The sequence below is a fragment of the Chaetodon trifascialis genome, chromosome 22 (genome assembly GCF_039877785.1).
Source record: "Chaetodon trifascialis isolate fChaTrf1 chromosome 22, fChaTrf1.hap1, whole genome shotgun sequence".
Taxonomy (NCBI): Eukaryota; Metazoa; Chordata; class Actinopteri; order Chaetodontiformes; family Chaetodontidae; genus Chaetodon; species Chaetodon trifascialis.
The window spans coordinates 7,962,434-7,981,258 of NC_092077.1; the positions used below are offsets into that span (position 1 = coordinate 7,962,434).

General features: G+C 43.8%; 1 protein-coding gene across 6 annotated transcripts in view; it reads left to right on the forward strand.

Annotated features, from left to right (window-relative positions):
* The first annotated feature begins 2,521 nt into the window (after positions 1-2,521).
* LOC139350444 (kinesin-like protein KIF21A) overlaps positions 2,522-18,825 on the forward strand; it is a 30,391-nt gene continuing 14,087 nt past the window's right edge. For all 6 annotated transcript variants that reach the window (XM_070991860.1, XM_070991861.1, XM_070991862.1 and 3 more), the window contains exons 1-6: positions 2,522-2,960; positions 15,382-15,604; positions 17,067-17,249; positions 17,692-17,841; positions 18,336-18,470; positions 18,598-18,762. In XM_070991860.1, the coding sequence (XP_070847961.1) occupies positions 2,917-2,960; positions 15,382-15,604; positions 17,067-17,249; positions 17,692-17,841; positions 18,336-18,470; positions 18,598-18,762 (900 nt within the window). In that variant the 5' untranslated portion in view covers positions 2,522-2,916. The remainder of the gene's footprint in view (positions 2,961-15,381; positions 15,605-17,066; positions 17,250-17,691; positions 17,842-18,335; positions 18,471-18,597; positions 18,763-18,825) is intronic.

The window sequence follows — 18,825 nt, forward strand, 5'->3', positions numbered from 1 at the left end:
AACTTCTCACAGCACTGAGACAAACAACAGACAAAGTGTATAAAACTGGATCAAAACTCATTTGGATCTGAGAATTTCTGAATAAAAATCACCACTTGAGGTATTTCTGAGTATATAATGACGTTTAAAATGAGATCAAATGCTGAAAACGCCTCTCATGAGGCCGTGAGCCGTGAGTTCAAATGATGTAATAAACAAGGTGAGGCTGTGCACATCCAGAGTTCTACAGATCTGCTGAAAACAACACGAAACGTAACAATAATCGCTACGCGCCGCGCGCTTTTACGCACGGCTCTTTCCACTTTGCTTTGGACCGAATGCAAACAACAGCAAAACTGGACAACAGAGAACAAAATAGGTAGACGAGATTAAGCCAAACTTCAGCAATCAAAACAAACGAATTGAAAACCTCACACAGAACAACGTGCCCAGGTTTAGTTACACCTGTGCGTCATGACGCCCTGACGCAGCTGAGAGTTCCATCGTCTCCACGCTGCAGGAAAACATCTTTTTAGCATTTTTTGTAATTTGGCCCAATCGACATTTTGTTGCAAATTTTGGAAATTTTGATTCCCTCAAACCAAAATAACAATGTTTTCAAACTACAGCACCAACTTTTGTCCCGGAATATTTAAGACATTCTGTCGAATAATTAATCCATGTTTCACTTTTTAGTTCAAAGTCTGTACTGACGAAGTTTTTAAGGCTTTTAAATAAACAAGTCAAATGATCAAATAAATGGAATAGTTATCCTACCGGGACGGATGTCCAGCTCGGGGTCCCAGCACCCCTGCAGCAGGTGTCCCTCGACGATCCGTGGTCTCCTCCAGGCCATGTCCAAGCTCTTCGGTTTTCCACAATAATCCAACGGTTTTCTTCAGTCTCTTCTTTTCAGCTTCAATTCTCCAGCGAAAGTCTCTTTTCACAGCTTGAGTTTGCAACAAGTCTCCTCGTGTCAAAAGTCAAGTGAAAAGGGGGCAGATTGGTCTGCGGCACCGCTGAAGTAACCTCGGTTTGGGTCAACATTCTGTTTCCATGCCGTTAAATGATGCGCGTTCGAGCGAGACATTTAAATGTTTCTCAGTGATTTATTTGCTATTTGTTTGTATGTCACGATAGTAGAGCTGCTTTGTAAAAAGTAATGGAGTATTTCGTCCATTAGCTCAGCTCTCAGTGATTTTCCTGTGGACAGACTGAACCCACAGACGTCCATTTCTCAGGTTCCAATGTTTTTCAGGTGCAGCCATGTCCTCCGTTTCCACATGTCACCCTCCAATCAGGACTCACATTCTCACAGCTTGAACTCAGTATCTGGACTTAAAATGAACCTGTTCCATGCGTCCTCAAATGCATTCAGCTGCATTTGTTATTAAAGAGGTGTGACAGATGAACGTCTTCACCCACATGCTTATTGATTGTTTTGCCATCCAATCACCCACCCAAATAAAACACTGAACTATATACCTGAGCAGCGACCCCCCCTACCTGCTTCTGGTGGTCAACACCAACGGGCCACATTACTTCTCACTCCATATCTGCAATAATACGAGCTGACCACAAGATGGCAGCACGACCGAGGAGCCCTGTTCATGTTTAATGCAGTACTAGAAATATCAGAAGTCCATTAAAAATTGCACTCAAATACAACACAGCTGGGTTCTTGGTGAAGCTCATGATTTTTGAAATGATTGCTGCAAACATCCAAAGACATGACAGACTTCATATGTTGTCCATCAACCCTCTGATGTTGACGAATGGAGTCTGACTGAGCCTTTCACAAGACATTTTACAAATAACTTTATTGAACAATGCAAAACAAAAGGGAGTGTCAGACAAAAACCCACATACACACAATATAATAAGATAAGATATGATAAGATAAGATATGATGCGCTTTTATTAATCTCCAGAGGGAACATTCATTTGTGGCAGCAGCACAAGGACAGAAATAAGTACAGATAAATAGACACAGTAAAAAATGAATAATAAGAAGTGTGGAAACTAAATATAAATAGAAGTAAAATACAAACTAGCGTTCGTCTGCATCCATATAGAAATATAGCCAATAACATATTAACATAATATAATGAAATAAAGTTTAATCTGGTGTGGGATAGAAGATTTACTATCAGGTGAGATGTACTAATACAGTTTAATATAATATACAGAACAATACAGATAAATGAAATAGAGTTTCAAATATAGTTTCAGCCCATCAGCACACAATGAGAGATGCTATAACAAATAAACCAAAGTGATATGTTCACAGGCAAAAAAACAACAGAAAAAAATATGAAATTAAAAACATTATTTGTTGATTTATGATTATGATCCTTAATTATAATTTGTCAGGACATAGTGGAGAGGATTATTTTGTTGTTGTTATTATTATTATTATTATTATTATTATTATTATTATTATTATTATTATTATTATTATTGGCCATTTTTTCTCTGCGTGTGTTCTCGTGAGTTGTGGCTCGAGCTGTCCCTTGTCTGGATTGGTCCAGCTCAGGAGGCGGAGTTTGGTTACGTCCTCAGTCTTGAGGATCCACTGAGTGGATCATCGCTCGTCCACACACACACACACACACACACACACCTCGCTCTTCCTGGGACGGAGGCTGAGACGATGCCTCTGGAGAGGTGACCACCGCCGGATCCCGAAGCGCGTTTCCCCCACGATGGACAGCAAACGACTCAGCTCACCAGCCGCTGCTCCTTCTCATTCAACATGGCTCCATTGAGGAGGAGGAGGAGGAGGTGAAAGCGGCGGCGGTGGGAGCTCAAGATAGAAGCGCTTCTCTGGTAGGGTGGGGGCCAGGCGGCTCTCCCTTGTCTTGTAAGAGGATCAAGAAAAAGGGAAATTAAGCTATTTTTAAGCGGACGCTCTGGACTGAAGCCTTCGGTGACACCATGAGCAGCGCGCCGGATGAGAGCTCGGTGCGCGTCGCCCTGAGGTAAGGATGCTGCCGGGGACCCTCCTCTCCAAAGATGCGCCTGTGTCACACCTGCCACAAGCATGCGCATGTTATTCCTGCTTTTATTCTTGCTTTACAACCACTCCAATCTGCCAGCGCGTCTCTCGTGCATTCATCCTTCTTCTTGTATCCCCAAATCCCTTCAAAACAATACCCCTCCTTCTCTAGAGGCTTTTATTTTGAAGCCATTCTGCAACATGCATGCTCTTATGTCCATCCTCATGCCAGCGGCTGCAGCGGCCCATGATTACATGAGCTTCTTTTGTTAATACCTGCTGTACTGCATGGACATGCTGTGCAGTGGATTTATGAATGGAGATCTCAGCTCTGAGGGATTAGGCCAAGGAAAAGCCTGGAACTCGTCCCTTTAGTGTGTCTCCTGATAGCTTTTGTACAGGGGATGCAATGCACAAGTGTTGACTTCACTGCACGTGTGTGTGTGTTCATTTCACATTTTGCAGTTGTTGTGTGTTGAGTTTAAGGCAGTTCACTGTCGCTGTGCTTTGATCTGACCCTTGTCCCCTGTCCATGCTTACAGGCAGGCTGAGACAGTCACCATGTAGTCACCGGTTATATCAGTTTATCTGAAGTGTTTCCTCTGTGTGTGTGTGTGTGTGTGTGTGTGTGTGTGTGTGTGTGTGTGTGGAGCAATAAGACGGGACAAAGCAGATGCCCAGACAGCAAGACACAAAGCAAATCAATAAAGGTATCAATGGAGTGAGATGACGGTGGCAGTTAAAGTCAGGGACAGGTGCTTTCTGTGTGTGTGTGTGTGTGTGTGTGTGTGTGTGTGTGTGTGTGTGTGTGTGTGTGTGTGTGTGTCTGTAAGACAATCTGAAGCGTCATGTGAACTGGATCAGTGGAGGACAAAAGCTCGTTCCTCTCATGTTTCTCTCTCTGCCTCGCTTGTTATTGTGCGTTCAGACTTTGACCCAGAACTGTGTTTACTGAGCCAACTCAGTTTACTAGCCCGTCTCCCTCCTTCACAGATAATAAATAATCCGTCAGTATATCCCATCATGCACTTCCTCTGTCTCGCGCTGTGCGGCGTCATTAAAGAGATGTCATTCATATTGCGAGTTTACATTTGGCTGCCTGAATAATGCAGTGAGGGCAGAGAGTTGCTGTCTTGCTTCACTTTAGTCAGGTTTTTAATGTGTTTTAAGCTTTGCAACAGTCAAAAGAACTCACACACAAACACACAAGCTGTTGATAACAGAACAAATCAGGCCTCAGAAAGGTGTGTGTGTCGCTTTAAGTGGAAACTAACTGCTATTGTATCTTCCTGAAAGAAGGCCGCATTAATTATTTGGAGGGTGCTGTTTGCTTGTTGGGTTTCAATCTTCAGTCTTAGTGATGGTCGTTTGACAACTGGTTCTTTCTTTCTTTCTTTCTTTCTTTCTTTCTTTCTTTCTTTCTTTCTTTCTTTCTTTCTAGTCCCTCATTCATTTAATATGAGCTTTTGAACTGTTGTTGTGCATGAACCAATATGCTATGGCCACAAAAACCATCCTCCTCCACCATGAGAGGATTTTATGTCGCATAAATTAGGGAATGATTTGCTTTTCAGCTGTTAATCTAAGTTAAAGGTAAAATGACTTTGGTCCACGTGATGCTACAAAACTAGAATACATGGATAAATAATGAACCAGGAGTCAGTGTCTGTAGAAGAGCCAGCAGCCTCCTCTGAGTCATCGTTGGCTGTGGTACTTGAAAATGCTTTGTCACTGATCTGGAAGCAGATCAATTTCTGACCTTAACTGCCAACTCACAGAGCTCCTTAATGTTCCTCTGTCACACATCAGGCAACCTCTCTGTCTCAAATACTAGTGTGCATGAATTCAAATGAATTTTCCACCAGACATTTGGACTTTTGCACATTTGTGAAATAAGAAAAGCCCAGGTGGAGCCAGTAACATTAACGATGGCTCATTTCCATTCTAGTGTCTCATGTGGGCCAGCGTGCGTATGCAATACCAGCACCCTGGAAATGGCAAAACCATGACAAGCAAAATATCTGCTGTGAAAAAGGCCGAACAGCTTCTGTAAAAACATGAAGATGGGGTAGAAAACTCACTGGAACACATTCACCAGCTTTGAGTTTCCAGAAACAACAAAGTTAAAAGAAATCCAATGTGTATGAGCAAACGTCTATATCGTGGTCTTCAGCTGTGAACATCTCCTTAACATGGCGGTGGACACATCCTCCCACACTAATTAACACTTTTTATAAAACACGTCCCAGTAAATCACATGAAGATGATGAAGATGTATCCTTCAGGACAGTAAATTTCCATTAAGTTTAATTGATTTTCACTGTGAGTCAAACCTTTTCACCTGCTCTTAAATCACTGACTTCATCCCTTTGAACCTCAAACCGCTGCGTCATGTTGATGTTTTTCGGCTCCATTAATCACCGTGGTAACATTCTAATTAGTTCGCCGCATTAACGTCACGGTGAACCTGAACTTTGCGACATCTGAAAGGCTTTGACTGACAGACTCTCTCCACTCTGTAATAGTTTAGGTGGCTGTCTGTGTGTGTCTGCAGTAATCAGCTAGAGGGTTGCCAGCCGGTACCTGCCTCTGCCTGCCAGGCTAATGCTGTCTGTTAGCAAGTTCCTAATCCCCCATCCCAACAGGTCCAGAGTGATGAAACGCTGCTTTATCATCTCTTTTTCTGAGGAAACATGCAGAAAGAAAGAAAGGGAGTCTGGAGCCTGAACAGAGGGAAGCTGTTTCAGGGAGGGTTTTTTTTGTCATTTTGATTTATTATTGGAAAGATGACGTAACTTAAATGTTTGCTCTTCACAAGTGTACTTTCCCCTTAATGGATCTTCGCTAAGATACAGTCAACATTAGATGTGTGCACTCTGCTGCCATCTCTGGTTTTGAGGCATTTTTCCACTCCTGACAGCACACAGATGGGTCCCTTCAGCAGCACATTGTTGGACGATTCAGCAAACACACACACGCTTAGTGTTTGCGGGGTTATCCCCTGTGTGAATGTGCTTGTGTGCTTCAGATCTCTTTCCTTATGTAACAACCCATCTGTGTGTGTATGTGTGGCGTCCCATATTCCATGAAAAAACAATATGAGAAGTTAACGATTTATCCAGGAAGGAAGTGATGGTACAGACGCTGCATGAAGGAGCCTCTCAAATGACTTATTTGTATGCCAATAACCTTGAAGTGGCTTTAATAATTCAGTGCGTGCAGCCAAAATTAGCCAGGAGTGACGAATCAGGTTCCACACTCTTGAATTCAGAGCAGATAGCACTTCCTCCTTTGATTACATGAATTTGAGTGCATGCTTGTGCAAATGGAAAGCTCAGTGGTCATTTTTAATCCTCATTTTAGTGCTTAAACTGGTTGAAAATGAGTTGAGAAACTGTTTGTGGATAAAAAGACCCTCACCAACCTCACTCCCTCACAGAAAATCAGATTGTCTCACTCCCATTGGCTCCTCTCAAGTGCCTGTCAGGCACATGTCCCGCCCTGTTGACCTTTGTGGATTATGTTTGAGGGCAAAGGCTGTGCACCTGCTGCCAAATGCTACAAAAGCATGTGTGTGTGTGTGTGTGTGTGTGTGTGTGTGTGTGTGTGTGTGTGTGTATGTGTGTGTGTCTGTGTATGAACCCATTGTCCATCCAGCCATATTCATGAATAATATTCATGAACCAACTCAAGTGAACTGAGACACAAAGCAAAGCATGCTGCAAGCCATCTGCCAGCTGCTGTCATGTGATATCGCGGCCACTGACACATTCAGTAACTTTTGTCTAACTGGCGCAGGCGAAGCTTCATTTAGTATTGATGCTTTGCATTAATGAAAGCGAATCATCAGTGCAGCTGTAGTTTAAAACAATGCTTTTTCCACTTCCGTCCATAGATTTGGACAAAACATGTTTTTTTGCGGTGCTGTGCTTGTTTTTCCCTCGTTTCTCACTGCTTTCATCTCATGTCCCATGTGTGCCATGATTGGACCAAACAGTCCTTGTCCAAATGGAACATTTCCATTAGGCTGATGCCAGTGTTAGAGGCCAGTGATGTGTGTGTGTGTGTGTGTGTGTGTGTGTGTGTGTGTGTGTGTGTGTGTGTGTGTGTGTGTGTGTGTGTGTGTGTGTGTGTGTGTGTGTGTGTGTGTGTGTGTCATCCTTAAACGCCCTGGCTCTGGCTGCCAGTCAGGGTGACAGCCAGCATCCTGTGCCACTGTCAAACTCTCCCTCCTTCCTGCTCGGCCACCTTTGACCCAGGAAGCAGTCAGAGCTGTGATCAGTGACCCAGTCAGAATATCCCCATGGCAGCTTGTTTTAGCTGTCACCACGGTTACTGGTTTCCTTTCAAGGCTCGTGGGGTGAGCGGCGATGGCCCTGTGAAAGGACGCGGGTCAGTCAGCCATCTAAACAACAACAGAGAAAGAGAGGAGGGGGAAGCTGAAACACTGAGTCATCAGGACACTCAGCCTTTTTCCTCTTTCCCGCTCCGTCTCTGCCTCCCTCTCCCTCTCGACCCTTTTCTATTTTATCTGGCGACATTCCCCAATGCCCCCTGTGACATCACTGCCTCGCTGCTTTCACACCAGACACTGAGAGAAAAGACAGATTCAAGGTCTTTGTCATATGCATGTGAAATGAAAAGAATCAACTTTAAGTGCAGTTAATTCAAAGCAGGCTAATTCTGAAGAGGATGATTTGTACATTTTGCAATCTCAAATGATATTTAACAGAAGAGCAAGAAAGTCCTCAAATGTAAGATGCCAAATGTTTGGGCTTATAACTCGAGAAACGATTAAATGATGAATTCAGTACCAGAACAACTGATGATACGTCCTTCATAGTGATTCTAAACCCTGCACATCAGTGCTTCTGTGCCCAAGTACTGCAGAGCGTGGCTCCACCTGTTCGAGCTTGCTGCTCACAGAAGTACATTTAAGAGAGTGATGCTATGAATTGGCTCTTGATGTCAAGAGCAGCTGCGAGACAATGGAAAGACTGTCAGTGAAAACACAGTCCTGCTGGGTGCATTGAGTTAAAACAGTAGCCACTCAACATGGCGGGGTCATTTTTCTCTGTCTTATTTATGTCCTTCCGCCATTTCTGTGTCTCCTTGTTCATCCCCTTGCTTTGGGCGGCCATTAGACCGTGGTCACATACAAACTGGGACACACACACACACACACACGCACACACACACACAAATATAAAGTGCACCTGCAGCATCTCTTTTGTGGATTATGAAAGAACGTGTGCATATTGTCTTATAATAAGTCATGACGGTGTGCATGAAGGCGTTCTTGAAGCACACACACACACGCACGCACACACACTTAAAAGGATGTGAATGAATGCAGTGGTACGATCATGTTTCCTACAGTTCTGAAGAATAGAGTGAAGGTTTTTAGTATTTACATGTCAACAAAGGCCTTTGACTAGAAGAAGGATTAGGACTGTAATGGCTGTCTGTGTGTGTGTGTGTGCGTATGTTTGCTTGCATGTGTGTGTGGTGGTGATGGTGGGGAGTGGGGGGGCGGGTCGCTGAAATCCAATTGTTTGCACTTCTCTTGTCTCAGTAACATGAGTAACACAGGCTCTGTAGAACATTTGTTTGTTGGTTCTCACAAGGGACCCAAAAAATGGTGACACCTGCATGTGCGCGCATACGTGCATTCATGCATGTATGCGTGTGCGTGGTGCAGCGCGGCCCCTCATTAACCTCTGCTGGATCGCGTCACTGTCATCAGTAACAGCATTTCGGCTGCTCAGAGGACTACAGTCCACTCATATCTCCATCAAAACACTCAGAGACATTCTTCAGCTGCTTAGCCTCACTTGCTATCGAAGCTGCGCGTTATGAGCACAGGGAGCGCTGCCTGCTGTCCTCTCACTTTTGTCATCTCACAAACAGGACGCGGATCAACGGGTGTGTTGGAGATTCAGTTTTGGGACAAACGCTGATTGTGTAAAGGTGTGCTCAGATAGAAAATAAAGCAGATTTTTGCATTAGCTGTAAAGCAGCTAGCAGCATACGGTGTGTATAGAAGTGTGCCTGCGTGTGCGTTCGTGTTCAGCTCAGCCTCTGACTCATGATTTTCCCCCAGTTTCGCTCCTTTTCCTCTTGTCTGTCTAGAGTAACATCATACTAGAAATGACACTGACAATTATGTCATATTTGTGCAGTTATGCAGAGCTGAAAGTTAATTTTAAAAGTAGAAAATCTCAGCTTCAGATGCTTGTTTAGTCTCAGTCAGCAACCTGTCAGACATATTACAGTCATTTGCTGCTGCAGACCTAATGCCTCTAAGTATCGCAAGATCCAAAAATGTGAGTGTACATGATGAGGTCAGGTGATGATTCAGTGTGCTGGTAGCAGTGTGAGACGTGAAGAAAAGAGTCTTGTTGTCTCTTGCCTTGTGGGCTTGGATGTTCCTTTATGTTTGTGCTGAATCACTCTGGGCTGCCTGTGCCAGCTGTGCGGCGTTTGAAGTAAACACTAAATCAAAAATTAGGTTACTGAGGATTAGATTAGGAGGATATTATTGTTGTTGCTATCGTCAGTGATGATGCAGCGTGATCGACTTCATCTCTGAGGGGTGATTTGATTGGCTGATTGAAGGAGTGATGTCAGCATGTGATTTGATTCAGGAAGGATGAGATCAGCAGGATGGTGCCGATGGACTGACTCATCTGCTTGTTTTTACCAGCATCTCATTATTTCTTGTCTCCTGTCGTCCTCTTTCATTGATTGTGAGGTCAGCAGAGGGGTGAGGTTTCCAAATGTGACTGAAACTGTCAAAGTCAAGGTGAAGGTGTGGGATGTCTGGGTGTCCTCTGGGCCTGCACGTGTGCCGGCATGAGGAGCCCGCTGTTTCTCAGGCCGTCGCTGTAATCGCAGTAATGAGACTGAGAGCAGGAGCCTAACAGGACTTGTCACATGGGGAGAGGCTGACAAAGCCCCTCTGTGTGTGTACGTAATATAATGTGTGTGAGTGTGTGTATCTGAATAGGTATATGTGTATGGACTATACTTTATGTGTGTGTGTGTTTGCGTCCCTTTCATCTCTCAGAGGACTTCAGTGATCTGTATTTCATCACTCTAAACTGCTCACATCAGTCCATGCCAGAGGCTTCTCTCACTGAGAGTTTGTTTCTGTGCTCATTCATACTAAAGCCAAATGTCTGAAGTGTCTTTCAGCCAAACGCTGAACCCCCACATGCTCAGACATTGACACTTTGGATAAAAAAGTCAGCCAAAGCAGCTAAAACATATCTTAAGTTAGTCTCCTCATAAGGCACTACTTCTTTAACAAGAGAGGATTACATGTCCTCAAATTGCTTTTTTACATTTTGAATATTAGCCAAGTTTCCAGTGCTTTAGCAAAAACAGCAAGCTAGCGCAGTTAGCATTTTAGTTAGCACTAGTGCCTCTGGCCATAAGCTAACAAGCTATCTGAGCACCACAGCTAACTTTTCAACATGACATTGAATAGAGTTTATGGCAGCTTTTATCAGTACTAGTTTAAGACTTTTATTTCCCCTTGTTTCCTGTGATAATGCTAAGCTCGGCTAACTGGCTGCCGGCCCCAACCGTCAGCCATGACATTATCAGTCCTGTCATGTAACTCTTGGTAAGCCAGTGAATAGATGTTTTTTCCAAGACGTCAAATTCAAATGAGTGAACTGCCAAACTACCCTCATGTGTTCTTAATTATCATGTAGATTTATTTTACTGATAAACCAGCACAGAGCTGTGCTAAAAACTCCAAAACTCACTATGTAAATGTGTCCCTCTAATCCTCTCCTCTATGGAACCTCTTAGTATTTTTCTTCTTCGTGTTCTCTCAACAGGCTGAAGCTGTCATAGCAGATTAATGTGTGGAGCAGTTACTCTGCAAAGGTTTTCACTTGGCCTTGGGGGCCCCCTGTGTGTGTGTGTGTGTGTGTGTGTGTGTGTGTGTGTGTGTGTGTGTGTGTGTGTGTGTGTGTGTGTGTGTGTGTGTGTAAATTTTGAATTTACCTGACAAATCATGCTGCTGCACAATGGGCCTTGAGTAAGAGCTCCCCAGAACTCCCCAGAACAGTGATGTTATATGCACAAGAGTCTGAAAGTGTTAACTCATGCTTCACTGTGCACGTGTGTGTAAATGAGTGTGTCATAGTGCACTTTTGGAAAATGGTGGAGTTTAATTTCCTGGGGAAAGAGCCTGTGAGGAGCCTGTGTGTGTCACTCTAGAAGGTGGATTAGCTCTGTAAGTCTGCACAGCGCTGAAGGGCAGCCCTTATTCATCCAGGAGAAGAGAGTGTTTTGGGTTGAACCATAGAGTGAAGGCTGCCAGATCATAAACACAGCTAAAGCCAGTCACGCTAATAACACAGCAGCAGGACGCGCTTCACAACCTATCCCTCACCTGTTTACAGTTACCCGAGATGTGCGACGCAAGACCTTCATTAGTTGTGAATACATACAGTACACATCCATAAAATGGTCAAAATAGAAGTCAGTTGGCGGTTGTTTTTAAGGTTTTACCCCATTAAATACAAATCACATGTTTATCATTTTACAATGTGGACAATGTGTTTTTAGAATGACTTTCTATCTTGAAGGCAGCCATTGGCTTTTATTCATTTTAGTGCACTACAAAAATCAATCTGGATTACAGTTCTGCAGTGCAAAATCTGTGTCTTGTGCCAATGTAGTGTAAAATGAGCATGTGCTTTATGCATCAAAGCAAATAGGAGGCAGTAAAAGAAAAGAGTGGAGGTGAAGGTCGAGAGCAGCCATAGCAGGTCTGAGTTTCTTGACTGTTTTTGTTCTATAACCAACGATTAATCAGCATTTTGTAACCGTGACTGCACACTTTTTATCACCTAGAGTGTGTGTATTAGTTGTCTAAACTTGGGAAATACTCTCAATACTCAATATAAAATACAACACCCATAAGTGGTCTTAACCTGTGAGGCGTTTTCAGCATGTTAGCATTTAGCTCAGAACATTGTACAGCTGCAGGAATAACTAATGGAAATTGAATTATCAAGACTTCTAAGTTGATTGGCAAGAGGTAGAAGATTTAAATATTCTTCAAGGTCTCATTTCTTTGGAGTAACAGAGTTGAATTCAGATTCAGAATTCAGATTTGAGTTCAGATCGATGGTCTTGTCACGTGAAAAAGGATCCTCACACAGACAGATAATAGGTCTGTTTGACTGGATGGACTGTGGCGGCCTCCAAATGCTCATTGTCATCAGTGTTTTGTCTGGTCTGTAACCATTACGACCAGTCTCTTTCTCTTTTGATCCTTTCTGTCTCATTATCTCTCTCCACTTTTTCTCAGATTTTCATTTAACCCACCCTTCCCCAGGGGCTTCTATGTATGGCGGACCCGGGATGTCGTAGATCTACACAGAACAGACATGGCATTGCACTGTGGAGATGAACAGTTAGAGGAGTGGGCATTTATTCTAAATGGGACTGCAGAAAATGAGGCTCTTCTTCTATAGACTGAGCAAACATTGACTTATTTCATTTTCTATCAATGAATATGACGTTTTTCTAAATCTGACATCTCACATTGAAGTTCAGGTTTTGTTACACTTATAAGTTGCTGAAGTGAACAATAACCCAGTGACTTAATGCCGTTGCTGTAAGCAGCAGTGAGTGCCTCTATTGTTACACTGGATTACAGTAATGGCTCTCTGTCAAGTTTTGGGAAGGTGGCCAAAGGGATTAATGCAGATTCAGTCTTGTAATGCTCTCAACTATCCTACCATTAAATCACAGTTTCCTCAGATGACCTAAACACTGTGACTGTGACAGTTACGTCACATTCACCTAGAACAACATCTATTATGTGGTTTAATAAGCACCGTTATAAAACTTAAAGCCACACTAAATATTTTTCTCTCTCGTGATGATGAACCCACAATAAGTTATCATGAGCCCTCTGAGCTTTTCAGCGACTTTCAGCTCATTGTTTTGGTTATATGTCCCATAGCTTTACTGTTTGGCTCATCAGCATTGTTTCCAGGTGCAGCTGTTTTAGCAAACAAAAAGGTGTAATAAGTTCACTTAATGGCATCTATCGAGCGCCAAACAACAGAAAAAACTAAATTAGGAACTAGCCCGAGAACTCGTGCAGCATTTAGCAGCTGAAGAGCTAGATATTTTCTTCATGAGTGGGGTGAAAAAGATCAAATATTTTATCGGATGCGCCTTTGGTTTAGACGGCAACAGCGTTTTTGGGGCTTAAAAACGCAAACAAGTGAAACCCCCCTCCAGAGTGGTAATCTTAAAAACACTCCACTGTCGCGTTCCCGTCTAAAGGGTAAAAACGCAAAAGTGTGCTTCGATCTGCCAGCGCCCGTCCCTTACATTCTCTGATTCCACACACTTTTGCGTCACCGCATGCGTGCAGATTTCCCCCCCAAAAAACACTCATCTAAACGCCACTTTTGCGTTTTCTGTTCAGATCGTTTCCATGTAGCCTAAATACTGGTGGTCATAAACTCAACTTCAATTGAACGCTAAGGCTAACTCTGCTGTGTCTGCTGGGAATATTTAGCCAGATGTTGGTGGAGACCTAAACATGCTGCAGGTGTCTGTGGACAGGTGAATGCTAGCATGTTTATGACAGAAGTTATGCTGTACTTTAGCATGACTTACAAGAATTACAAAATCCTGATGTCGAAGTAGACGTTTTCATCACAAAGCTAGATGATCTCACTCACCAACGTAGCATCATTGTATTAATCGGGCAATTGTGCTGTTGAGAGCACAAAGCTGACAGTAGTTATGCTGTACAGGTGTACAGTTACTGCAGGTAAGACTGGGTTTCTCCTCAGGCCTGGATCCAGTGGTCCCTCCCTGGCTCTGTCCTCCTTTCTCATCAGGGCTGTGATTCCAGATAGTGTCTACGAAATAGCTGGGATCTGATGTCACACACACACACACACACACACACACACACACACACACACACACACACACACACACACACACACACACACACACACTGTCCTTTCAGGCCATTCAGAAGCTCTTTAGACTCTTTCTGTGATGGATGTGAGGGTCTTTTCTTAATGCAGACACACACACACAAAGTGTACACACAAGTGTTACACAGAATACAAACTGCGTGCAAAGTGCTACATCCTTACACAAACACACTCTCTCACGCACACATACACACTCATTTAATGCCTGCCAGCAGAGAGCAGCAATAGCAGCTATTACTGCTCTGTGTACTACTGCTCAGGTGTCTTGGTTGTTATTTCTTCTGTGTATTTCTCATTTGTCTGGGTTCATTTTGGCTGTAGACTTGGAGGAATGCATTTAAAACCTGTGAAAGGTATCCCAGCAGGAAATTTCCTTTTTTTTATCAAATGTTATTTCTGAGTATTTCAGTATTATTTTTTGCTGTGTATCATTTTCAATATTTTTCTATTAAAGCTGCAAGTATTAATGCTATTCTAACGCTCCCAGTATGTCCAAGTATTTCCTTGGGCTGGCACCAATATATCCACTTCCTCTTCAGGTGGACAGAGTGTTCAGTGATGAGAGGCAGAGGTGCATCATGGCAGGAAATGGTGTAATAACAGTCTGTTTATTTGCGCTAAAGCAAACAGAGCAATTCCTTAATGAAATCCAGGGTTGTGTTTACCCAGAGCTCTCTCTCTCTGCCGTGAACAGTGAGGGCACTGTACTGTGTGTGATGCCTGCTAGAGAGTGCGCTGGCACCGCGTGGCCCTTTGCACACACACACACACACACACACACACACACACACACACACACACACACACAGTAGCAGCACTCATCTGCTTGCAGCTCAGTGAAACTATAACCCGCCTTCAGCTCAGCTACAAATCAAATCAATCATGGCTTTCAAACAACACCGAACTAATTCTTGATCGGGCTGTGGATGCATGCACAGACAGCTCCACTCTGCATCCTCCTGAGACACACATGGACAAACCTCCACAGACCAGCTTTGCCAAGGGCCTTCAAAACTCTGGAGTGTGTGAATTTAACCGAGACTGTAACTGAGGCTTTAAAAGTTTTTGGAATTGATCTTTGAAATGTCCTAAACAGCCAGGTTTTTTTTTTTTTTTGCCATTTTTAGTAGTCATCAAGCAGACATTGATGTCCCCCTCAGGATGAACTACTGTTATAACTTTAGTGACCCCTTAACCTTTCATCTAGCATGATTATCACTTTGGTTAAATGCCTACAAAACTAATGCAATTTAGTCCAGCTAACATTAGCATGCTAACAGACTAAACTAAGGGTTTCTAAGGCAGGATCTTTTGCTTTAGGGTTTTGAATGCCCTTATTTTATTTTAAATGAGACATTTAAATCAAGGTGGGCAGTTAAAAATCTTACTGTCTTTGACTCTTCCCACCAGGATCCGTCCTCAGCTGGCCAAAGAGAAGATCGAGGGCTGTCACATCTGTACATTTGTGATGCCCGGGGAGCCACAGGTGGTGCTGGGCAAGGACAAGGCCTTCACCTACGACCACGTCTTCGACATGGACACCCAGCAGGAAACCATCTACAACCAATGCACCGAGAGACTTATCGAAGGCTGCTTTGAGGGCTACAATGCCACTATCTTTGCATACGGGCAGGTTGGTCAGCAGGCTTCTCTCTGGCACGTCAGCAGATCTGCACAGTGGCATGGTGCAAACACAACATTTGCTTATGTTTCAACTTTGCATCGCTCGAGGGGATGGAGCTGCTTTCAGCATCCCAAGATTTATAGCATCATGTCATTTGAAGCTGATTTTATTTTATATCATCAAGTAATAAGGGAGTGAACAGGCTTAGCAGCTGCACCAGCTCAGTCAATACACTATCAGCTGACAGGTTCCAACCTGCTCTCACCACCACAGCTTTATATTGGCTCGGATAGATTAGCCTAGAGAGGGAGAGACAGAAAGAGAGTTTATTACCCAAACAAAGCAGAGTGTGAAGTGGTTGCTTCACCTCATAGCAGAACTAAACTGCAAAGATAAGAACCTTGATTGAGAGACATTAAACAGATGGAACACTAAGCTGCCCATCAACAGCTTTGCACTTTAAGGGAATAGTTAGACATTTTGGGAAATATGACTTCATTAGTAAGGTATGTTAGTAAGGAGTGTGTTACCACTGGACATAACCAGTCTAGCTGTTTCCCCCTGTCTCCAGTCTTTATGCTAAGCTAAGCTAACCAGCTGTTGGCTGCAGCTTCATATTGAATAGACATCAATCAGAGGCATCAATCTCTTCATCTAACTCTCAGCAAGAATGCAAATTAGAATGTTTCCCAAAACATTGAATATTTCTTTCATAATCTGTTATTAATATAGTTCAACAAATTTCACATTAAATTGCATTCTGGTCAGACTAGATGTGATTCAGGATATGTCAGTTTTTCTGTTGCCTTAGTTTCAAAAAGTTCTTTTTATTTCTTTTTTAAAGTCTTGGTCTTCCCACTGAGGGTTTTTTGGCTTCTTGTTTCTCCGGCTGCAGCTGACGCTCTTGCTGAACAACAACTTTTCCCTCTTTTTAATCTTTCCTTTCTCACATTGTCCCTGCAGCCCTTGTATTCCTGTCAAAGAGCCTTTCACAGGGCGCAGTGGAAGCCACACACACACACACACACACACACACACACACACACAAAACCACACACACATTGTATGTGAATGTGCACATCGGAACCACAGGTGTGGTCTTATAGAATAAAGCAGACAAACACACACATCTATCCTTTCTCATGTAAGCACATTTGCTCATCTATCACCACACACACACAGATGCACACACTCCTGTCAAGGTCTCTTTCAGGGGCTTCAACGGGGAAGAGAAGGGCAACGCGTGAATTTGGGCTCTATGTTGCATTCCTCTTTTTGTCACCATGGTGACCATCCCGTCCCCTCTGACCCCCCCCACCCCCCACGTTAGAGAAACCTCTCAGAGCTGCACCCCTACCCCTGAGGCCCACAGACTGTTGAATTGTTGGATGACTCAGTTAGAAAACCTCACATATATGATCAAATACACAGAAAATGTTTCTGATGGCTCTGTGTTCTCTCCCATGTCCAGACGGGTTCAGGGAAGACCTACACCATGGGAACCGGCTTTGACGTGCACATCGGAGAGGAAGAGCTGGGTATCATTCCCCGGGCCGTCAACCACCTGTTCAGAGGGATCGAGGAGCGCCGACAGGCTGCCACCGAGCAGGGCAAGCCTGTTCCTGAGTTCAAGATCAACGCACAGTTCCTTGAGGTGCAGAAACACACACACACACATGCTCGCACACACACACGCAGTATATGTGTGTATATATATATACCCAGAAATGAGTGTTTGTGTCTCAAATTAAGGTGCATTTATCAACTCTTGGTGTAAACTCAAAGCATCCAGTCCACTTAAGGTCCATTAGTTGGATGTAGCATGCAGACAGCAAAGGGTCAAAGGTCAGTGGAGGGTGCAGTGATTTTAAGATGTGAAAGCGTCCGTATGACCCCGCAGCCATTAAACTGTCATTTGTCTGTCTCTGCTGTCAGCTCCTTGATCTATTTTTAATCGCCAAAAAGTGGCTGCTAACAGCTGGTGAGGAAGCAGCTGAGAGGGAAGAGACGAGGCTGGGAAGTCATAATTACGTCGACCGCTCAGGTGCTGATATGTGTCTCTTCTGTCACCTTGATTTATCCAACACACTGTCCAGTTGTACAACGAGGAGGTGTTGGACTTGTTCGACTCGACGCGAGACATCGAGGCCAGGAAGCAGCGATCCAACATCAAAATCCACGAGGACGCCAATGGAGGCATCTACACCGTCGGGGTCACCACGCGCACCGTCACCTCTGCAGCTGAGGTCAGCTTTAACTGAACAAACACATCCTGGAAGCAGATTTCTTACGCACCAGCACCATCTTTGTCCAGCCTTTAGCTGTATTTACTTAATAGTGGTACCTGTTACATGAAAGCATCAATGCTGCTTTGGAAAAAGAAAACAATTTTCTCTCCAATTTCTGATGGTTTCTGTTGATGTAAATACACATTTTTTCACGTTTTGAGACATCCACCAGTGGGATTTATGCCTCCATCCCACTACTGTGGAAGTGAATTCAAAATTTATTTTCAGCACTGAAAAGCTACATTTCTAAGTTTCATCAGCGACGTGTCAATTCCAAAAACAGTATCCCTGTTACTCTAAAGAATCAAGTACTGCAGTACTTTGTACTGAATAAGTAGTCCCTGTGAAAGCTGGTTGTAGCAAGGTTGTGTCCTTAGAGAGATGTCGAGAAGCTGGCAAGTTCTGAAGTTCTTCTCTCCTGCCATCCTTCCCCTTCCTCTCTCCTCGACCAGATGATACAGTGTCTGAAGCTGGGCGCCCTGTCTCGCACCACCGCCAGCACCCAGATGAACGTCCAGAGTTCGCGCTCCCACGCCATCTTCACCATCCACCTGTGCCAAGTTCGAGTCTGCTCTCCAGATAACGACGTACGTGCTCTAACACACAGCGCTGCGCCTCTGCTGCCATTTAACGCATTACAATGAAATGTTTCAACTGTAGCACTCGGTGAAAAGTGTCTCCCCCTGTGTTTATTTTGCCTTCTGTCTCTGCCAGGATAATGCGACAGACAACCGTCTCGCCAACGACTCGGAGATTAATGAGTTTGAGACGCTGACGGCCAAGTTCCACTTTGTTGATCTGGCTGGTTCTGAGAGACTGAAGAGAACTGGAGCTACAGGAGACAGAGCTAAAGAGGGCATCTCCATCAACTGTGGGCTGGTGAGGACGTTGACAGCATGTCTCATTCTGCAGTGGACATTTCATATGACATAATTCTGTCAC